This window comes from Wasmannia auropunctata, unplaced genomic scaffold (genome assembly GCF_000956235.1).
Source record: "Wasmannia auropunctata unplaced genomic scaffold, wasmannia.A_1.0 LD336002.1, whole genome shotgun sequence".
In the NCBI taxonomy this organism is placed as follows: Eukaryota; Metazoa; Arthropoda; class Insecta; order Hymenoptera; family Formicidae; genus Wasmannia; species Wasmannia auropunctata.
Genome location: NW_012026888.1, coordinates 827155 through 851650, shown reverse-complemented (window position 1 = coordinate 851650; position 24496 = coordinate 827155). Strand labels below are relative to the sequence as shown.

The 24496-nt window shown below is 39.8% G+C and overlaps 1 protein-coding gene across 1 annotated transcript in view; it reads right to left on the bottom strand.

Annotated features, from left to right (window-relative positions):
- LOC105453162 (sodium/potassium/calcium exchanger Nckx30C) overlaps window positions 1-24496 on the bottom strand; it is a 56949-nt gene that overhangs the window by 15888 nt on the left and 16565 nt on the right. Inside the window, exon 3 of the mRNA XM_011694897.1 lies at window positions 14177-14465. Within this exon, the coding sequence (XP_011693199.1) occupies window positions 14177-14465 (289 nt within the window). The remainder of the gene's footprint in view (window positions 1-14176; window positions 14466-24496) is intronic.

Sequence of the window (24496 nt, the reverse complement as noted above, 5' to 3'; positions counted from 1 at the left end):
TGTTAATGAGGGCAGAAGCACGATGCATTAGCTCTTAACTGTGCGATCATCTCGTAGTCGAATTTACAACAAAAGTGCAGAGTCGCCTTTTCGCGACGCAATTTGCTCTTGTAAAATTTTGGCCAAGCGATAAAGCGATAAGAGATCTCGACTCTTAATCAACAGGTGAATATTAGACGGTATAAGAAGTGTATTTCGTTATCAGTGAAATAATCACGCGATCTATGTTCAATGAACAATAAATAAGTTCTAGTTTCATTGAAAAACCGCAAAAATGCTTAAGAATCATTTGACAAGTATAAACACAGAAGTAATTTGGCGTCTATTTTGGCGTTGGAGGGACTGTATTACGAACAAGAAGCATAGATGTATCGCATAAACGTGCGAAGATCATGTTTAACCACGCTAATTACAACGTTTACAGCGTGTCTGAATTGTTTTGTCAGATACAGACTCGCGCTGGCTTTGCTATTGTGTGCATTAGTGCCATCGTACATTAATATCGCAGAGCAGGTTCGTTGCGTTCGAGGAAATTTCGCAACGCTCGCTACAAATTCCGCGCTTCGCCGAGTTTCCGATTGCGATCAGAAAATAGGGAAATGTCGTTTCCCGCACGGATATCTTTTGTTCTTATTTTACGCCAGGCCGAGCGCGAGACATGTACAAAACGATCTGCGTGAGCCGCGTATCAAACTTCCTCCTTTATTCGCCTCGTCGATTTCCACAACGTTGAAAAATCTCAGCGTAAATCAGCGAGATTGAAAATGCGACTTCGAGATAATCGCGAACTACATCAAAGTTCATCGCATGCAATGTAATGTACTACCCTTTACCCTAATTCTACGAAACGTACAAAATACTGTCGCTTTCGTCAATATGTATTACATACTACGGACTTACTTCTACAATCTCCAACCTTAAGAGAACAAACATGATTCGTTAATTCACTTAGAAGTGATTTTTCGAAATCTAAATTCCATTAGCAGTCTGTCAGTGTCCTTCTCAAGTTTTTCTAAACGCTATTGATTTATCGTGTTTGTGGCTTGCAATGCAAATGCAAATGCAAACTCTTCATCGTGCAAAATTCGAAAAAAAAAACACACAACAAGACTTAATCTTTTTATTTAGTAACATTGTACGTGACTCTTTCGCAATCAGTGTGTACGTTTCATTACAATAATCAAAATGTTAAAATTAAATTAAAATCCAAATAACCTCATGCATATATAATGTATCTAATAAATATTGTTTACAAAATCAAGGATAAAAATTACCATGCAAAAAGGGAGAGTTTTTATTTTGTTTAATACTAAAATCTAAATATATCCTTGTTGCAAAATTGTGAAAAAATTTATTTCTATTTAAAAATCCTTCTCAAGATTTCTATTTAAATTTCCTTCCCAAGATAGGACTTTAAGAATTTAATATTAATATTGTGTGTACGTATACTATCAAGTAAACTGTTCTTTTTGTGTAATGTATAAAATACGATATGATTAATGATATATGTAATATGTGTACTATAATATTTGCTGCGTAAGGTCTCTAATTTCACTTCTGAAGTGATGTGTGCAACATGCAGCGTAGCATAGAAATGCATTCGCGCCGCGCGATGAAAGGTATGAAAAGTATATTAAAGGCAAAGATTAAAATTGAAAGGAATAAGATGAATGCGAGCTTCCATTTAACAGGGAGCATGCATTCACATTCACAGAAGAGCGTAATATTTTATCCCGGGAACAAACTTTTAGTATACATATACTTTTTTTTTATACGTCTCGACTTCATCGAGCCTTGCCCAAATTAACCTGTATTTAGTCCAATGCAGATAATTATTGTTGTAAATTTATCATCCCTCTAGGCCAGCGGACATGAAATATAAATACATGTAGAAACAGGACGTTTGTATATGTATAGATGATGCACGTCCGTTTCCGCTATATACAATCCACAGTGCGCCATGTGTACAGATCATGCATAATTTAGGATGTACATGCTCTATAGATAGCTTTGGGGAGAGAATTCGAGAACTCGATGGTCTTGCCCGTTAAAAGGGATCATCGTTATTTCAACAAGTAGTCGATCAATCGACATTATCTATTTCTCCGAGTGGGAAACCTTTCCGTGATCGTAAGACTCTTCCTTCACGTTCGTTGGTAACCTTCGTTAATAAACGAGAAGCAGAATTATCGCACGTGTAATTAGCAAATTATTTAGGGAAATTTTAATAATTTCGGACGAGAGGGCGAGATGGTTTTACAATGTGACGAATCATTTAATCAATGCAATTAATCATTTACTGGATGATCGTACATAATTAGCTGGACGATAATTAAATTATTAATGACTCTTACGAACAATAAAAGAAGACAAATTTGTACAATTATGTAACTACATGCCCCATTCATTCTGTATACAGACAGTTATCCGTACAGACAGGATATCCATTTTTTGCGTTACATTGTGCATCGTAAGAAAAAAAAGATTCTAAAAATAAAGAAGTACGGAGTACAGAGGAGGAGGAAATTGTTCAATTATTCATTATTTCTCGAAACGTATCTCTCACGGACTTTATATCGTCTTTACGCTCTTTTGTACGATAAAAATAATTAAAACAATCATAATAATGTGTAAAATTACTCCAAAGCTTTCCAAGTTTTTTTCCGTCGTCATTTGATAATCGGAATACATTTTTAAGCAACTTTGCTTAGTCATCATCAAAATGCACTCGTCAAGAAAGTATCGCGAACTAACTAACAATCTGTTTTTGCGAGCCAGTTGTGTGGTGCTCCAAATATGTCGGTTACCACACAGCTCGTGCGAACTTTTGCCGCTGCCCGCTAGGAGCGGTAACAGGTCAAAACGAAAAGTAGACGGGTTAAAAAAAAAAGAAAAATAGCGAGGAGAGACTGAAAATTCGGTATTATACAGAAATAGAATAGTCATTCTCAGTAGTGACGCGGTTTGTTATTTATTTCGGCTCTCTATATGCAACGCCCCGTTCCGCGTGTATGTACGTCTATAGCTATTTTTTATTCCAGAAATTGGATCTCTCCGCGGTGCATAACACGGATTCATTCGTACGGATGCTTCGTAAAATTAAAAAAGAGAATAATGGTGTGAGTGCGATAAAAAACTATCTGCGGTGCATCTATGTTGGCAAAGCTGTTTCAAAAATGTAAGTCTTTGTTTAAAAAAAATGATATCGTTTTTCAACCATTTACAGTTTTAACGTTCTGCGGGTCTATAAAAAGATACGGGTGCGATAGCGAAAGGTCACTTCGCGTGAGCAACGTCATATCGCGATTATATATATATATATATATATATATATATATATACATATATATATATTTTAAATAAACAAACTGTTGAGAGATCAACAAAGATTTGAGCTTGATTCAAATATCGATTGCGATACGATATGATGTTAGTGGATTGACCAAATCGTGATCACTGCTCTGTGTCCGTGTGGCGTGAATCGAGTTTAAAAGGGCCCACCTAATTCACCGCTTATCGTGCTTCGTGCTAAGGGATCACGGATCTGCGTGCCGATGCCAGCAGTAGGTCAAAGAGAAAAAGCTCGAGTAAGTGGCCTTCATCCCCCAAAGGTGGGAACGAGGTGAGAAAAGAAAGGCAAAGAGCCCCGGGGGCTGGAAAGTAGAGTGCGATAGTAGTATCGACCCCGAGGCTGCCCGGAGCAAGATGGGAAGCCAGCTAGGAAAAGGAAGTGGGAGGAGGGAGGGATGGGCCAGAAGAAATGGCGAGGAGAAAGAGAAAGAGAGAGAGGGCGGTTAGCTGTCGTGTCTCAATCTGTTAAACTCACAGTCGATTACCAGTTTCGAGGATGGAGGAAAGCCTCAGTTCGGAAGTGTAACGTCGAGAATCGGAGTTGGTAGGTTCGCAGGTCGGCGTTGATATGGAAGCGGGGGCTCGACAGGGCACTGCCTGTTAACCCACAAAACTCAATCAACCCCGCACGTTTACTCGGACCTCTCGCCCGGCTCTCGCTTTATAAACAATTAAAAGCATCACAGCTGTCGAGGGCGAGAAAAGTGACGTCGAATAATGCGCGAAGTTGCGACGCGCGTCCGTCGGAAATGTTTTCTATAGTTGTCCGACAGCGCGGGGAATTCGTGCATAGTTAAAGTCTACGAGCGCGTGGAGGGCTAACAAGGGGTGTCCTGTTCCCTGTGGTGGAAATAACAGCTACTATGTTAACAGGTGACATGCTTTCGTATATTTGCCGAGTCGTCGAATCGAGCGCAACGTCATTCGAGCGAACGGAAAAAGAGCTTTAAGAGGGCTTAGCCATATATCGCGTTCGATATATGGCTGGAGTTCGATGGATCAATGGATGATATCAAGTATCTTATTGTTAGTCGAATTGAAACTACGCCGAAGCTATTAACATTGTTAGCGCATTTTGTTTATTTAAACTGCAAATTGTAAATCGTTTTAAAAAGAATTGCAGCTTTTCCTTCCATATTTTATTTTAAATTTTACATTTAACAGAATAAATAAATTTTTAGTTATTTATATATATGCGTAAATTTATATATTAAAAAAATTAATTCAATTAAAAAAATTTGTATCATTAATATTACTCGCACGCACGGTTAATGAAGAAAAGCAATCGGGATTCGCCATACGTCTTATATAATCCTCTCATTGCACTTATCTTAATAATACATCTCGTCGTCGAAGAAGGTTCGATAACGCAGAGATTGTCATTATAAGTTCAGGCTGCATAGAGAGTCTCAGAGTCCTAAATCAAGGACTATTAAATTCCTGAAAGCATCGGCCGAGTTGATCAGAAACGGTGTCTTCCTTACGGAGATGGCGCAGGTTTCAATAACTCGTCCCCATCAGATTTCAATAACTCGTCTCGGGATAATCTTCTTTTAAATTCAAAATGGTCACGGCGGGTGGTACCGGGGATAATGAGTTCCGCTGTCGTCCGGCCCCGTTTAGCGAATTATATAGAAAATTAAACCCGACTCCATCAAGTACTCGCTCTGCCGTAGGCTGAGAGCAGATACCTTCTACAATATATAACTATAATAAGAAGAGTTTTTAGCACGGCCTTTCATTTAAAAATTAAAATCGAAAAATTATCAAAAACAATATAAAAATAGCATAGATTTTGTATAAGAAAATCGATATGTAACACAATCGTGTGCATTGTGTGTGATAAAAAAAACGTTTTATCAACTATCGTGATCATCCGCGTACTTGAAGATTGCACCAAGAGACCCTTGCCCTTTACATCCTGTTACAGCCTTTCTCTCTCTCTCTCTCTCTCTCTCCTCGTGATTTCGATGCATCCCAAGAACTCTCAGCAAAATCGATGCGGCGCTTCTTTTGCCAAACACTTTGACTAAGGTCGATCGATTCTGTTAACCGGGGCCTTTCGTTGCCGGTCGGGTATCGAATACTGCCTCGCGTGTAAGCGATTAAGGCGTGGGTGTTAGGTAATTCTAATGCAAAACCCGACGTGATTGATTGCTCGCGAGCGCCGCCTTCGAAGAGATACACAGAAATCATCGCAGATTCTGCTGACTTTCGCACCACAAAGTGTGCCTACCAAAGCGTTATTTCGCGAGACTTCAGTTCATGATATCTATATGTTGTTGATTTTTTTCGCCATAAATTTTATATCATCCAATAATATGAATTTTTCATTGGAGTATATATATATATAAAATATTCGCATTAATGTCATATGGATTAAAGAGATGAATTTGCTCTTCTCTATTCGATTAAGCTTTTATGTGAATTTCCTGACAAATTATTCTTTTTAATAAAAAAAAAACGATTCTATTAATAATTCAGCTTTGTGAAAGAACAATTTCGACGTTTAAAGATTAATTATTAGAATTATTATATAAAATTATTTATTATATATCGCATTGAGAGAGATAGTCGGTAATACAATTCGAATGATTGCGTAGAGTAGAAGAATTGTGCGTATATAATGCCCGCGCGAGATATCACACTTGCATGTATGTGTAATCTGATGATAAATAATTCGACGACTATACAACGCAGAATAAAGCGGATAATATCATACCAATCGTAACAAAACGGAGTAATAAAGTTTAACAAACAGGTTGATACATCTGTGACCTACTAATGTAATTGTCAAGCGCTATATAAACTAAGTTCCACACAACTTTTCCATTTCTAGAGACGTTATGTACTGGGAAATCTATCGCGTAGAAGTGAACGGGCTTTCGTCTTGCAATCGTTGATATAACAATGGAAAACAGAACGTAAACACAGCATAAATTTAATATAATTCTTTTTTTTTATAGTGCAAGAATCCTTCTCTTGTTTACACGTTCATCTCGGTGAAAAATTTTAAAAATGTATTTCTAGCAATATTTATAACTCTCTAATGTTGCACCTGATGTAAATCGAGTGTTTAAAACATTGATTATTTTCTCTTTTATCATAAGAATAGAATATAAATATTTTTATCATCTACGTCATCTTTTGTTCTTTTCCTATATACTTTCCTTTACAGCTCATGCCAATATCTGCAAAAAACTATAAAATTTTTTATATGGTCAAATGTACGTATTAATTAATGGTAGGGTTTATAATCTCCGACGGGAACGTCTTAAGCTCTTAGATTAGTTCTTTCCTTGTTAATGGAGATCTCGGTGCCCAGGAAAAGACGTTGGTTACACTTTGACCGCGTCGGTCTCCTCGTTTGCTCTCATTATCAATCGCTGCGAGAGTCTTTTTTAGAATAGTATGCTAATAATCAGTCTAAAAACGCCTCAATGTAATACCGCATTGCGTCACGGGTTGATGATAAAAAGGAGGACGATACCATAAAATTGTAAAGCGCGTCACGAGCGATAAGTAAACGCGACATCCTCGCGCGATTTATAGTAATAATTAATCTGCAAGACTTACAGTCTTTTTTCCATAATTGTGCAATGCTTTCACGTAGATTTGAGGCGCATGCAATCTGCGTTTGCCTTCCTCGCAATTTAGTTCAAACATGATATATGTCCTCTTTCACGTAAATTGATTGGGGAACGTCTTGCGAATCGTACGCGTAAAACAACGAGAGTGTAGAGATTCTTTTTTTCAGCGATATTTCAAAAGAGAGAGAAAATTGCCGGGGTTGAGGACGGTACAACGGGATGCATAAACAGCGAATCCGAGGAGCGCTGTGGAAGCAGCGGGTCCTTGGTCGCCGTCGTCAGCATTATCTCGAGTGGTGTCTGGATGACGTTAAAGCGTCGGAGTTAAAGGAAGGGAAAAGGAAGGCGAGCCCCAAGTGCGGATTCGCTAGTTACGATCGATACGCGTCGGTTTCTAGGTCAGGGTCCCGATACACACTCGCCACTCACCACCGCTCAGGATATACTCAAAACGCGACCCGCAAATTTATTCGAAGCCAACCACGCCGAGCGACGCCGCTGTCGCCGTCGCGCCAATCGCCTGGTGAAACGCATCTCCCATCCTATCTTCGCACTCTTTTCTTTTACGCTCCATCGCGACCACGGAGTCTGGGTGCCGCGAAAGATGCGAGTGGAATCGAGGATTACATGCGGATCTACTCAAGCGCGTAGGTCTATTATGCGCGAGCGGAGTAGAGGGAATTCACTGTTTCCCACACAGCGCGGGACGGAACGGTGTGTACGTGAGCTTTTGAAATCGTCGTATTGAACGTTTTCCCACGCTATCCAGATTAATGACGTGCTTCCGTCGCGAACGCCTCGCGACGGATATGTAGGTGGAAAAGAAAAGTGTCACTATATGTATACATGGATATGTTCGTGCGGTATTCTGCCGCGCGTTATTTCCGCGCGCGAACTCGCGGATGTGACCGAGTGTCTATAATAACCTTTCCCGTATTTCATCGGGCATTGAGCAATTTTTAGAGATCGGGATGCTCCGTCGAAGCACGTATTCTCTATCTCTCTCTGCGGAGAAGATTTGTACCTCGAGATATACTTAACGAGGAAATACGATCTCGCTGTCTCAGAGAAGACGATGCTGTAAACTGCAAAAGATTTTACGCGGTCGAAGTAACGTCAGTTGCAGAGAATTTTATTTAATAAAGTACGTTACATTTTCTAGCTGCCTGTACGGTATCGGTGGCTCTACAATTCTATCGGTATAACTCTAAAGTTTCGGGTGAGTGGCCTATATCGCGGGATTAGATGGCCGCGCGGATTGAAATGACACGTACACGTTCGAGTATGTCACTCGAACGGGAAATCGAACAGGCATCACTTGGGATATTACGTGCCGTATTTTCGAGTGATGCGAATCAACCGTAACATCCACCGTGAACGAGGCATTCCAGTCGCGGTAAAGGAGGCGCGAAAATGATACTACAAAAGGTGATAAAAGACAAAAAAAATTTATTATCAAATTGATGCCGCTGAAATACAATAATTCACTTCGCCAGGTATTACGAGGCGATTTCAAAACGGATAAAAGGAAGCTAGGGATATAAAGAAAAATCAACTGAGACCCCTTTAAACTTTAAGTAAACTAGCATCTAGCTATTAAGCTTTGTAAATTTATGAAAGGACTATCGCAACCTCTTTATTCCTTAATTACGCCCGTAAGATCATATTTTCGCGCAAAATTTCTTTCTACAAAATATCGTGAAAGGAGGGGTCAATGCTATCAAAGAGAGAGTAAGAAAGAGAAGTGAGAGAGAGAGAGAGAGAGAAAAGAGAGAGGAGCGAGCAAATATACGAACTTCCATTTCGTTTTCGGACATTCTCGGCAGCTCGAGGGAGATCGATGCTGAGAATTAACATGCTGCCGAGCCGAATGGCCGCAGCCATCGCTTCGCGCGATATAATCCGAACGTTCTCACGTCAACGTCGGTCCCGTATTTTTTTTTTCACCTCATGGTGGTGAAATAAAAAAAAATAAATCCCGCGAACTAGCGTAGTGCGAGCATTACGAGTTAGAGCGAAAAAACGCTTGACGATTTGCGGAAAAATAGAGTTCACATTTATCGTAAACACGGTACGTCGTTTGAATAATATATGTATATTTTTACAAAAATTACCGCTCGTTTTTCTTTTTAACGGAATAATGCCGACATAAAACTGTTGTAACTTTATTCATCTGTAATTTGTAAGAATTAAAGGTGTCAGTTGAAAATTAACTCTTCGAAAAGAACGTTTCGTTTGACGAAAATGTGATGATAATGTACACGTAATAGGCACGAAATGCAATTATCGCGGATAAAAGCGAAAGGGATATCGAGGGTGACTTATCGAAATCCGCGACTTGTCGGCGTATAAGGCGGAATTGCTCGGTACGTAACATCGGCGTGTAATTGTGTCTTCCGTACGATAGATCGATTATCCATCGCCTATTCCCCGCCGATATATCGTTGTAATATTCAAGTATTCGCTTGCATTTATTGCTGCGTCGGCTATACGAATCGCGATATGAAATTCCGCAATCCTATTACAATCGCGACGGACTGTTGCGTTACAATATTCTCTCGCAGTGAAACGCAATCTCTTTAGCGATAATTCCCGATAATTGCCTCTCGTGGCTTGTCGCTTTTGTTGCCTTCGAGTAACACTTTCACTGAAACCGAGAACGGCTGCAGTTACAAACTTTCCCCAAACGTGTCATCGCGCTCCGCAGATCTTTTCTTCCTCGCTTTTCGGCGCACGGGATTATCGGATCGATCTAATCGCCACGCTCATCCTTGGGAAACGACCGCGCATCCGGCGTACCCTCTTTCCACACCGCGAGTCCTCGAAACGAATTCGCGCGACGGCGTTTGTTAACCGCTAAATTAAGTACAGAGAGTACCTACTCGCGCTTGCGGCACGGCTAGATAGAGATCTTAATCCACCGGGCTAAAACCCGGCAACCTCGTGTAGGATTGATTTCGTACTGCATGTGTACGTACCATGTAAGCCGACGGTCGCGCAAATGGGTCAGGTCACGCGGCACTGCGAAGAAAAGGGGGTGACCATCAATTAGACAGCCCCTAATAGCTCTTTCGCGCTGACTACAATCCGCCGTCGCGTTTTGTCTACTTGAGCGCCGATAAATGGCGAGCTGTCCTTATTTTTGAGCCGATCCGTATTAATGACGCGTACACGGGCGTAACAAAGAGGGAGAGAGTCGTTTGTCGTTAAGGCCGGTACTTTTCGCGCTCACTTCCTTTCCACGGAGATGTTCGGAAAATCAGCAATGCATTAAGCGACGTGCACGATAATCAACCGTTTGCGTTGGAATTAATAGCAATACAACTGGAATTACGATACGGAGACCTAAATGATATATCGCACGTCGGCTTTAAGCAACATCCTTCGGAGATTTTCCTCGTCTCTGCCGCGCAATCGTTCACGCACTGTTCGCGCGCGCGCGAGCACTTTCCGCGTGATTCGTTATCCGTTTATTTGCGCAAGATTGATGTGCAAGATCCCCGTCCGGGAGAACCGCGAACTAAGAACTCGCCGCGGATACGTATAAAGGTGGAAATATCGCTGTAGCAAAACGGCTAAATTTTCAGCGCGGGGCGAACGGAAATTCGAGCCGCGCTGAAATTGCGTCGGGCGCATCCGTTAATCCGAGCTGTTTAGAAAATGGAAACGTTATCGCGTTTTCTCCATGCTTTTGTTAATACCGTCGCATGCGCGACGACTGTGGAGGGGGCTACGGTAAAATAATGTCCTCCGCGTCTTCCGTGCGCGCGAGCGCTTCGATCTATAAATGCACACGGGTGGCCGCGCGAGTAAGGGAGAAATATCACGGAATGGACTCGCATTTATTCTCCGGCTCTCCCCGGACTGGAACCAAGCGGTGCGCTTTCACGCGTCGTATCGCGCGCACTTAATCTCCCCCCCTCCCCCTCCCGGCGTACTGATCGCGCTGATATATCGCGATTGAGAGGCGTACCTTGTTATCCTTTCCCACACATCTGACGTTCCATGAGTGAAATGAGATTTTACTCTGTCCTGCACCGTGCCCCCGTTTGTTTAGTCGCGGTTCGGCGTAATAATCGGAAATACGAGTATATTATACGATTGGTTCAGCGTTCGTGGAATCAATCGTCAATTTAGTCGACCCGAGAACCCAGGTGCAAGGAATGTCCCTGGTACAGAATCCGTTCGTGCGCGGCCGGTCGGGTCGAGATGGCCCATCATATATCTGACGATAATTGCAAACAAGTGAAGCCAGGATTCACTTTCAGACATGGATTCCTTATTGATTAACTTGTGTAACAAACAATTGTGATAATTTATGGTCTTCAAATTTCAAAATTGAAAGGCTCAACGTGACAATTAGTAAAAAATTCATGTTATAATCAGCTAAATTTTAGCTCTCACTTTTTCAGCAAAATTTCTTTCGGTCCAGCAATAGTTCTTTCGGTTATAAATGGTTAAGTTAAAATAGTGTGGATATGATAATAAACACTTTGCACTTGTGAGCTTCGTGTATTTGTATATAAGAGAGTTTATATATATATATATATATATATCCACACTATTTTATATATATATATATGGTGGCAAACATATGCGCGTTATAAAATATTCAGTCGCAGGTACGTGGCGACGTGAAAAAGATTGGATATATGAGAATATGTATTTATAAGACACACGAGAAACGTGCTCGGTAAAAATGTGCAAACGTATTTTTCAGCCGGCAAACACTCGGCGAGTCTATTTGCCGGGCCTTTTGGTGCAGAAAATAAATTGAAGTCTGATTTAACGCCCGGCGCAGGTTAAAACGAGACGTTTCAGTGGCAAATCACGAGGTATATATTTCGAATTAACGTCGCAAGGAACACAATTGAGTGTAATGTGGGTGCTAAACGTTTGCGAACGGTTAACGGACGATAACACTAATAATTTAGGACGGAAAGTATGGCATTGACTTCCTACGCGCTTCCAATCTTCACCGAATTATTTATTAACGGACGGCTATAGCCTGAGGCACGACCCAGCGATCACGTTCGTCATCGATAACTATTTTTGGACGCATCCCGAACACAGTGAAAATTTAAACCAATCAAGCTCTAAGGGCGCTCGATACAAAATTCCTGCACGATGAGTTTTTATCGGGCTTGCATAGCGCGCATAGATGCAACATCGCTAAAACCTTTGCATATTTGTCAGGGAGGGAGGCCGGATATCGCCATATAAAATATTGTTCGTTAATCGACGGTTATGTCCTCTTGAATTCTATAAATATATGCGGGAAAAAAAATCGAGGAGTATAGAGAGTGTAAGTGTAACATGCGGGGCGTGCGTTAAGAGCTTTTTACCGTCACGATCGATATGACAAGGCATGCTGTAGATCTCTAACAAACAAGCTCTCAATATAGCAAGGCTTTACTACATCTATATAACTACGCATTGTCATTCATGAAACTGTTGTTGTCAAATCGACATGCATCTTCTGAAAATGTGGACCGTCCTTATTTCACGCACATTTCAGACGTCGTTGCGACATCAATGAGCGAGCGATGCCGCCTAAAGTTTTGACAATATGCGGCTAGAAACGAATCTGCAAAGAAGCTCCCCAAGTAATGCGCTTCCGCGCGAGATTCTTTTTTTTTTTTCGTCTGAATATCCAGCCAGTTTTGAATATCGTCTTTCACACACGAATAAAATAAGTGAAATTTTTTTGGATTAGAGGGACGGTGCTTTTCGATTTATGCATGAATATATAAACATTGTGCGAAAATTATAAACGATTTTACACGATCATTCAACACAGAGAAATTCCTTCTTAAGCGACGATATTAGGGAATCGCACATGCCAATAAATGGTAAATTTAAATTATTGTCACGTCATCTAAACACATATAATTCACTAACAATTGTGAAAATTATTACATGTTTACTGTACTAAAAATTGCGACTCTATTAGACGAGTTAGCCGCGGGGTCTTTTGCCATTTGAAATTTACGGCGTTTAAGTTACGAGAGCGAAATTTTATTCCGCGTAGTAGAATTTCCGAAGAGATTAAAGCCTTGAGCATGGCACATATATATTAGTCCGTCTGTCTGCTACGCAAAGCCGCGGGGTTTTTTTTATTAAACGCTCACATAATTCTACATTTAAAAACACTTTATCCGTCGGAGCTGTCGGAACTTCTGCGACTTGTCTCGGAGAGATATGTCGTCGGAACGAGCCTCCGAAAGCCCGTCGGTTCTGCCTGCCCGCGGCATTGCTATCACAAAAGCTATCAATTGCACAAACATGCAATAAATAAAACGCTATCAAATAGCATATGCTATTGTGATATCACAATTATGTGACTGTATTTTCCAAGATTCTCGCGATTTTGTATGCTAATAGATCGATATGCGTTTGAAATTTCACGCTGCAGCGTAATTACATCACAGACAACAATAGCTGTTATCTACGCTAATTAATGGTTGAAATAATGATCAAAAACCTCGTTAAGTCGCTACGAAATTGTGTTGCTATAGCGAAAAATTTCGTCGGGTTCTGCGTTTCGCCGTGCTCCGCTGCGAGAGATTCTTAATTGGCTTCGAGCCTCGATCGAGCATTTATTAATATTCGTTTTGAAATTCCGTGGGAATTTTGTTATCGCCGTGAAGTTCCTACGCGTTCGCGTTTGCAACCACTTCAATATAATTTTTTAAATAATTGGTTCATTTCTTTTTGTTTATTTATTTTGGTAATCAAGAATTCGATATCTCATCTTTGAATAAGTACTTGGAAATAAAGCTCTATTATTAAAAAAAAAAAACAAAGATGTATCTTCTCCTACAAAACAAATTCACATTTCTCGAAATACCGAGAAGCTCATGAAAAATGCATGAATCTATCTCGCAAGTGCTATCAAAAGCAACGTCCGCCATATCAATTTAATCGTGCGGGTCAGACTTTTGTGAAATTACCAGCGGAATCGCGACATCCGTTTTATCAAGGGCTTCCGACCGAATGTGATATCGGGGTAACGTGAGTACGTACTTGATATCGCGGCGCGCGCGTATTATAATAACGGAGCGATATGGTGTGCACGCGCGCGCGCGTGAAACGCAGAACGAGCGCGAGTTAAAAACAGAACGACACGGAAGCTGCAGGCACTAGAGAAAAACGAGTAACCGAGTCGTGCTTATAACAGAAAAGCGCAAGCTGCAAGCTGCAAGCGAGAGTGATAGAGTGTGGAGTTGGTATACCGGCGCGGGACTGACCGTCGTGGAGCGGATCGATCGTGTGGATCATAAGCTGCAGCAGGCCGTGCCGGAACTTGGCGTGGCTCTCCCGCGAGTGAGAGGGGGCCCCGTGGTGGTGGGCCTGCTCGCATCCCTGCCCGGAGCCGGTGCCGACGCCGCTGCTGCCGCCGACGCCGCTGCTGCTGCCAACCCTGCTGCTGCATCCGGCCTCCCCGGGCGCCGGGATGCTCCCGCACGCACCCGACGTACCGCCCACGCTCGTCTCGCTATTGTTGATCGCGTTCGGATGCTGCTGGAACACACACAACGCCATTTCGGCCAGTTCAGTCAAAGGTATCACCATTGCCAATACGCGTTTGTGTATATCGCTCGAGGCGTGTGACGAGATGACTACTATTACTCTGTGGGGGTTCGAGGGTGGACAAAATTGTCCGACATGGATGAGAACGGAAATCCTTTTTTTTTTTTTAGGGATGTCCTGCATGCAGGAGGGCTGCATTCGATCTTCTCCGCAAGGAAAATTCATGAATACTACATTGTTCCATAGTTCTATTGTTTTCGGTGGGAAAGGAATGTGGAAAACACAGAAATCCATGGAAAAATATTCTGAATAATTTTTGCATTATGCTTTGCATTGATCGCTTCGCGATCTATTTTTTCAAATTATAGTTTTCGATTGTTATACATCCTTCTTTTATTGCAATTCATTTTTGTATAGATTATATGGTTGCGATTAACTCGCGAAGATCAGAAATGATTACGTTTTCTTCTAATCAGAATCATTAATGTGTGTACGACCTTTTTATCTCTTCCGGAATATAAATTGATTTGTGTGCGCACTGAACAGAGAAGATTGTTAGAATTAAAATTCATGTTTACAATTAGTAACCATGATATTGTGGTCAGAACGTTAATTGACGGTTTTCAGCCCGCGTGGTAACAAATGCCACCGCAATATTTAAGCATCACGCGGTTGTGTACTTAGGCCAAGTGGTAGCACATTACGCCGCCTCTAAGTTTACTTATTCATGAATAAAGTGGTTTGATTATTTCGCAAAACGCGTTGCAATTACTTTCCATTCTGAACGTATAGAATCGGAGCGTAGGGCATTACTTCCACTTTACAAACCCCTTAAAGATGCAGAAAGAGTTAATTTCAGGTTGAGATATTTAGATTGCACGCTTTCCTTCGTAGACGTTCGTTGTCGCGCAACGATATTATTTGCGGGACACCTCTTTCGCAGGGCTGCGTTCAGGAACTTCGCCCAGGTGCATCTAGATATCATTTTATCCTTGTTCAACACTCGGCAAATAACAAAGATAAAATGATACCGCGAATTCCTGAACGCACCCCAGGAGGATGAAAGATAGAAAGTAAATATCTTCTCTCGTTCTCGACGGATTCACGCGAGCGTACGTCATTTTCACAGACGTTACTTCACGCGAGCCGCGCGTCAGAACGGTATCGACAATGCACGCAGTTCGAACGAATAAAATAATGACGTGGTTGTGTACGTGTGTGTTATCGTCCGTCGGGTTCATCGAAATGCCACAACGTTTTTCCAATTACCCTTCTTCTCCCCCCAGGGGAGGTATCGGCGCCCAACTTTTCCGACGGAATTTCCAGCGTCGGACGACGACGGCGAAATAAACTCGAGGAATGATGTTCGACGCGCATTAGTGAATCGTGTCCCCGTAATAACTTCCACGGCGCAGCGAAATAATGATATTATTCCGGGGCGACATTGTGCCAGTCGCGGTTGTCGCATGTTACAACTTGTAAACGTTTTACGGAATAAGCTCGCTGCCACTGACAGCGCGATACGTTAACTATCGTAAATATACGAAACGAGTTATGACGTGCAAACGTATAAGATTTGGCGAGAGGTATTTTGGAGAACGTCGTGTTCCACCACAATCAAATCACCTTCCACAAACATTTAGATCGATTTTCTCTTTACTGAAACGCGTTCTTTGATTTTCAACGGAAAAGTAAAATTGATCTCAGCGATTATCGCGTGTGTAATAATATCGAACGCGGAAATATACACGTGAATCGATTATACTTTGAGGAAAAGAGTTTTAGCCTGTGGTCGTAATTTCATTAAATAATGAAACCTGATTTAGCTTGTAGTATTCTAAGCGACGAAGATGTTACGTGAAAATTGCGTTAGCCGATAACGATATTACGGACATGTCCTGCGCCCAGAATATATTGTGTGATTTTGACGCCGCTTCACGGAATCTCATAATGCGTAATCGAATCGGGCGGCCTTGCTGTAATAATCTGAAACGTGATAACCCTGTTTGAGGGATTGTCCCGACGTTAAATCTAAAACGGTTGCCGATTCGCCTGAGTGAATGCGAACAAAATGATAAAAATTGATGCGCGAGGAGACAAGAACGCGCGCTGCGTTCCAAAAGAAAAGAGAGAGAGAGAGAGAGGGAGAAAAGAAACATTTTGCGCGGATGTGAAATATTCGCAGCGCGACGCCTTGCTTATTGTGTATACGCTTTGTATTTTAAGTTACAATTGACATTGTTATCTGCGAGCGAGTCTCTGTGTGCCGTAGGACGTAGGAGGTGGCTTTTCCAGCCGGGCAAATGCATGTGGGCTTTGCCATCAATGGCGGATACGAGTGCCGATGATACGAGAATGCAGATAGTTGCGCGAGTCTAAAGCGGCAAAGCCGGAGAGACCTCTCTTCGCAGAGTCGCCGTGCTGCTGCGACAGCGGAGATACGGGTTTCTGTCGTTGTCACTCTCTGTTGTCGGGGTAATGAACTTTCTAATTACCAGGGGCGCCTGCGGTGCCCGATTTGAATTTCGAGACGGCGCGGCGGCGTGGCGTGTGGCCGCAGAAATTACGGCGCGGGATTGTCGTGCGCCGCGGCTCTGCGACAACTTTCGGAGGATTAGCACTCAAATATTTAAAGGAGATTACAATTATGCGCCGCATATCTATTATTAAATCGAGGGAGGGAGGGGGGATTATTAAATCCTACGTAACTCTGAGCCACCTTTAGAAATTGACAACGCTTCGCGAATTCTAATGATAACGATTTACCGGGAGAGATAATCATAGAGTAATTATACGCAAAATAACGGCTTGCACGCGCGTTTCGTGCGTAAGCTGATTATCTATGGGCTTCTTTATTCGCGAGACATGCGCATATTAATTAATAGCACGATATCGCTCTATATATGATTGCTACAATTACTAGGATTGATGTAATTATTATAAACTGCTGATACTTTCTATTTGTTAATCTTTGGTTCATTTGACACAAATCATAATTCATCCACTGTAAATTATCGCTGTTCTAAACGTCAATCGCACGCCCGAATAAATATGCAAACTTGCTATAAAATTATATAATAATAAAACGTTTTTCACACGCAATAACAATATTAACTTTCCTCATTCACACATTATTATTAATGAATGAATATATATTGCATTTCTATATATATAATGGCATATATAAATGGCATACATTTGGATATATATAATACTTATAGTTGCTGATTAGTCGAGTACATCGAATAGTTCGCAACTCATTAGCGCATAGCGTTACCAGGCTGATTATCACTCCGCTAATTGCCAACTTTACCCATTAGCTGTTTGATTTTTATGCCCGGCTTGTGATAAGATTATCTATAATGCTACCGCGCGCAACGTGAATTATCATTCTCGCGGGAAGAGGAATTAATAAGCGAAAGCCTTCGTGCGGTTGTAGCATGCTGTTATCTGACGAATTATTTAATAGTCTCGCGGGGGTGAAGCACGCGAACAACTTTCCTCGTATCTTTCTAATTAGATGATGCGATTTTTTTCGCAGCAAAGCCACACTGTTGTCCCGCACGCGTTTCCAGTGCAGTACAGGAAATAACTCGAGAGAGATTTGTCGATTTCCAAATGACAGAAACTCCACACGATTTATGCAAGCCGAGAGTTAATATTTTTAAAATATTCAGATTTCGAAAGTATTTCAATATTAAAATTATTTCATGTAGGTATTAATGGCCCGTAATTAATCGCCGTCCGAGTCGCGAAGCGGAGCCTTGTTTCGAAATCCCAGATACTTGATTGACGTCACATAAACGATTGCCACGGGAAGTCCGTACCATCTGCGCTGGTCTCGTAACTTCCTCGCTTCTAGAACTGCACTCAAAGGAAACTTGAGTCGACTTATCAAGTATTTCATCGGGTTAAAGAAAAGATCCGTCGATTCCGAAAACTTTCCACCTACATCTTGTCGATTCGCTTACATTTTTCATCAATTCTCGGTGTGACTTACGTTACAACGAGATAACTCGCTTTTCCACGCGCTGTCTGTGCATTGAAATCGTTCCGCGAGTTTCTTCTTTGCAATGCTCAACGTAAAAAAAAAAGAAGCCGCGAAGAGACGCAAGCAGATTTCGAAGATATCGGGCGAAGAAAGGCTCGTCCTTGAATTTTCGCTGACTGTTCTTCCGATGGTATTTGCTCTCATTCTTCAATATTTTATAACGTCAAGTAGGCCGGAAGACTCCTGCGGTAATATCGAGTCGAACGGCAGGCAGGAGAGTGCGGACGCAGCACACAAAGGTATCTGAAGTCTTCGGGGGATCTCGCCGTTGAAAATTGGCACGGCTCCTATCTTTCTCTCGGCGTATACTTTCGCCGATGTCTGCATCCATGTACAAAGGTCTCTTTATATTTCAAACGATTATCTTGTCAGTTGCAAAATTTGCGTTTTAGCATTAGTTCGAACACAACTTTCGGCCGTTCCGTTTATGTTAATTGTTCGTTATTGCACGAAACACAGAGCCATTCAGTCATATCTTGTCAATGAGATTTTACTATCAATGAGACTTACTACTTTTGATTATCTTCTTTTTTTAATATCAATTTAGTATACTTATATTTAATAGAATAATGCTATTTATATACTCAAGTTGTAAAAGAAAATAATTTTAATACTCTGTACATATAAATATAAAGAAATATTAATTATCCAGCAAAGAAATACGAGTAATACGTTCAAAGAGAAAGACTGACCGAATGCATGAGAATCGCTAATGTCCAAGCGATCACTCAACGTTGAGCAAATTGCAAGCCGCCTAACGCGATCACGAAGCCTGACAAATGTAAAACCTGTGCGAATGTCACTTAACTGGAAGTGAGAATTTACGAGAGACACGCAATCGATTTACCAAATGGAAATCCATCCGTCGTGACGATCGATGGCATTTCGCGCGTACGAGGTAACATCGAGTCACAGAAATCGACGAACTTTTCACAGCGAATTCTCGGAAGTTATCAATGCATCCTTCCAAGGGCGAAGAACGAGGATGCGTGCCATTCTCTCTTTCTTTCTCTCTGTCGAATCCTTTCGTGCCCTGAATACTGACTCACAAAAATCGATGCGTTGGAAAATTAAAGGAGGGAAAGGGGGAAGGGAGAGGGAGGGGGAGAGACATTTCGCCCGTGAACATAACTTTCGAATAAGCGCCGAACGAATGGACCTTCGTCACGGAATCAGATGGTTCACGGTAATACAGGGGAAAATAATGAATAGCTCGAAACACAATATCCTCCCTGGCTTGTGTGTGCAATGTCACAGAGTTACGGGGGTAACTCTCTCGCCGAATCTGAGATATACATGCCCGTATTCCTTATCGCGGAAATTGCATAATTGTTATTATTCACGTCGTGATTAAATGCAAGCGCATTAATTAGCACCGGTTTCGTCTGTGTGTGTCACATCGGGAGATGAAATTGCTCCGAAACGTCATGGCGCATTGATAAAGACGATCTTACGGAAAAGCATGCGACTGTTAAGCCTTCTAATTGAATATTATCATTGGCGGTGAAAGAGATTGCTACACGACAGGTTGTCAGCTGCGACATTACGCTTGTGACGCTAGCTCGTATTAAGTTACGCGCACGTGGATGAGTAAGCAGCTTACGTGAACTCTCGGCAAATTTAACGAGTTGGTTTAACCGTCGCACCGTACATATGTTTGTGCATGTATCTGTCTCGAGATTTCGTAAATCAGCGCTTTCCTTTTACCAATATTGGAGAACTTATCGAAACGTCTTTAAGTAATACCGTGGAATTATTCAGCTGTTCGTGACTGTACTTGATTATTGGGTCTTAATATCTTCTACGATAACAAAACTCGTTTCAAGAAACGAAGATTGTAAACTATTTTTGTCAATGTGTATTTTTTATTCTTCTCATACTTGCTTATCAGGCAATTTTTCAAATAATAATTAATAGTATATTAAATAATTTTTAAATAACGCATTAATATTAAAAATTATAATAAATGTTAAAAAATACATTTTATAAATAAATTAGAAAATTTTTTTTCTGTTTGCTATTATCTGATGTACTATCGCATCTATTATAAAATTAGATTATAGAATTTTATTTTATATAAAATTTTAATCTTGTAAAATTTTATAAATTAAAAGCAAATATTATATGTATATGTTGAAGATTCTGCTCTATTCAGATTCTATTAAGATAATAAGCTTTCTCATTGTAATAAAATCTTTTTCACGTATAATTATTATATATAGATTATACATTATGACCAAAAGCTCTTTCCTCATAATCAGAATATGTAATTATAACTATAGTTAACTAAAACATAATAATTGCAATTGTCAATATAATTTATATATTATGCAATTATATATCGTTATTTTCCGTTATAATTATCGTTCGCTTTCGTATAATACGCTTGTCAAGGATTGAACAAAGTTGTAATTTGCATTTTAGAAACAATAACTATCGTTACGAAACCGTTCTGCATCAAAGTTACAAGTCTTCGTTACACAACTGCGTGTCAAATGCAGAGCTAAACCGTTAATGTACGCGAGCGCTACGTCTTCTCAATTTCTGTTTTCTGTCTTCTCAACGTCTGTTTCTGCAAAGTCATTAAGGAGCCATATACCCGTGCAATATTTTAATTAGAATTACGCAGGAATTACGCTTCTCGCCTTACTTTCGAGAATGCCTCATCTTATCGGCGCTTCCATTATCGTTTCGGTGAAAATTCCATGTTAACGCAATATCGCGTATCGTGTAGCTATATCATCGGCCGTTTTTAAACAAAATTGATTTTGCGCTCGTGCGCCAGTAACGGTACACTGATATCGCACTTGTATATTTTCTCGAGGCTAAGCCTCGTATTTTTCTCCGCTCACGTTAGATATATCGTTTTACGACTTTTCCAAGTATTTTCGTGCTAGCGACGCATATCAAGTTTGCATTCGATAGTTAGGTAGCTTATTCCGCAAAACTGCCTACCTGCTCTCCATAAAAGTGAGTCTAAAATAAAAGAAATCGGGTCGGACATATAGCGACCGTGCCGGCCATAGAGCAAAATTGAGATAATCGCTATTGTTCGATAAAGAGAGTTTTATAGGAAATCTACATCGTGTAAAAAGTTACATGTTAAGACGATATACGAACAAATTGATATAAAAGTTGTTTGGCATGATACAAATTCAATTTCAACGAATTCAATGAAAATCTCAATCAAAGTCGATTGGAATTATTATCAATTGTCATGGATTAAATTGATAATACGAAGAAAGGTATAATAATTACGTAAACACAGTAGCGATATTTTCAATAACGCAAGAAAAAGCACGATAAAATCGATGCGCAATATATCGCAGGATGATGTTCTCCCATGCGATTATCTGTTTTCCGATGTGATAATTAATGGCCTGTTATCGGTGAGTATAGTGGTTACGCTCGAAAACACCTATACATTAGCAATCGACGGAGATCATACTATTCTAAGGATATGGACGATAACGTTATAATGTAGTGCCGTGCGCTACATCGCGAGAGAATCGATCTATATAATATGATATTAAAATATAACGTTCAATCTACATATACCCGCTCGGAACTGCAATGGGATCTCGACAAACAACAAGAAGAATTGTCAAATATATATATATATATATATATATATATATATATAAATGTTATCTTTGTTTCAAAATCGGTATTGAATGTATATATATATATATATATATACATTCAATACCGATTTTGAAACAAAGATAACATTTTTGTCAAAAAATCATCAAATACTAAATCAAATAATGTGATCCTTTGTTACTATAAATTGTCCATAATGGTAAATTATGTACAATATATATATTTATATATATCACGCGCGTTTTTTTCCTTGCATATAATTCAATATTGGCACGATGGTGATTGCGGAAATTTTACGCCCCACTTGCTGTCCTGGGATACCCGCACTAACGTGAAGTCGGCGATAAAAGCGTGCGCGGGTCATAAGTTTATTAAGGGCGCTCGTAAAAGAGGAGTTTGAAAGATCGCGAATGTATACAGCTCACTCATAAAGATAATACATCTGGAAAAAAACTGTTTTCCCCAAATGGAAAGAAACCGGTGCACGTGAAAAAATGTATACGGATGTCGAGGGCAATTTGTTTGTATTCAGCGTATTTATTCTGGGAAATGTCACAGCTTTCTCTTTCGCTTCTACGCGATACCTCCCGCTACAAAGTTTCTTTTAACTGAAATTGGATTCGTTCCCGTTGGTTCGCCAATGCTGCAATTTAACTTGGTCAATGAATTAGAGTCTCTGAAGTCTATCTTATATGAAGTGGAAATATCGTCCTTTTAATAAGAGATAATAAGATTAATATTGTCACTACATGCAACGATATTTCGCACATATATGTTATTTAATAACATAATATAATTACTGATAACTCTCATAAGACTTATCTTATAAGTGTTTGTAAGAGTTAAATGGATGATGCTTGTAAAAAATGAAGAAATTAAACAGTTTTTGTAACATGGTATATAACTGTATCAGAATGTTTTTGGAATCAGCATGAGTGAGTAATGATCATAATTTACGAATGCGTAATGTTTTAATAGTTCTCGATTCTGAAATTACACCAGACGATATTTTAAATTGAGATTAAATTTATTATTACATACATACAGAAATACTTTTATTGTACTTGAGACATTTTTCTCTCTATATATTTGAGAAATGTAATTTTTACCCTTCCATTTCATTTATGTATTAAACTTATTGTTAGAACAATTTATTTTACAGACGATAAAATAAGAAATTTGTGTAAAAAGAGCGTATTTTATTTATAATAGTAATTTGTTACTAAACGGATTAAATAGATTTAAAAATATGTCACATTTTTTATTTTAAGTTAATGCGATGTAATGCTGATATACTCCATATATATGCATTCTTACATTCTCATTTTGTAGTAAGATCAAGTATATCTTACGAGCACATATGAGAACGAAACAGGCATGATTTTTTTGTTTGTTAAAATTAAATCTCCATTAAATCATTCCAGTTAGAAAACAAAACAAGCTTTATATAAAGACAGATGTCAGTATAATATATTACAAGCACGAGTATAGTCTTGTCAATCCTCTGTTTTAAAGAATAGACACAATAATGCGTTGGCACATGACATTTACAATGTGCATTGTAAAAAAAGCATGAATAAATAAACGTACTTAATTCGAATTAGCGCTAACTGTAACAATTATCATAAAGTTTAAAGCAGCACTCGCGATTAATTGCCGAACGGAATAATTCGCGTATTAAAGTACGTGTTAATTAAATTTGCTTTTATGACAACTTATAATAACGCGTTTTGTGTTTCGTGACGGACGAAATCAAGTGATAATTATATCGATGCAATCGTATTATTATCATACATTATTATAAAATATATTGAAAGATTATATACTATTCTTTTTACGATGTAGCAACCGAGAGACTGGATGCTGAATTGGAAAATTTACTTTGAACCAGTAGCTAATATTAAAACGCCGAGAGTTCGAGCATGTACGTAACACATATTGGATGGTTCATTGTATATATACAAGTAAACTATTTAACTATAGTTGCAGAACGGTGACTATAATCTTTGGTGGAACGCGAAAGGATTGTCACTTGTACATATGCAATGACCGAATTACATTAAACTAATTTAATATAATAATTGATGGTCGGGGGAATGAGAGACATTTTGTAGGAATATTTGTAAAGCTTCAAAGTTGAATATACAATATGAAAATATTTTCATATTGTATATACTTTACAGACACCAATAAGCGACAAAAATACGTAAGTGTCACTACATCACACGTGCATAACATAGTCAATATCTTATATCACAGAATTGTAATTTAAAATTCCATTCTGCGTCATACTATAATATACTTCAAGCGTCGTCGTTTAAATCTAGAACGTCATTGGCGACAATACCTCTAAAAGCGAAGTTATAAA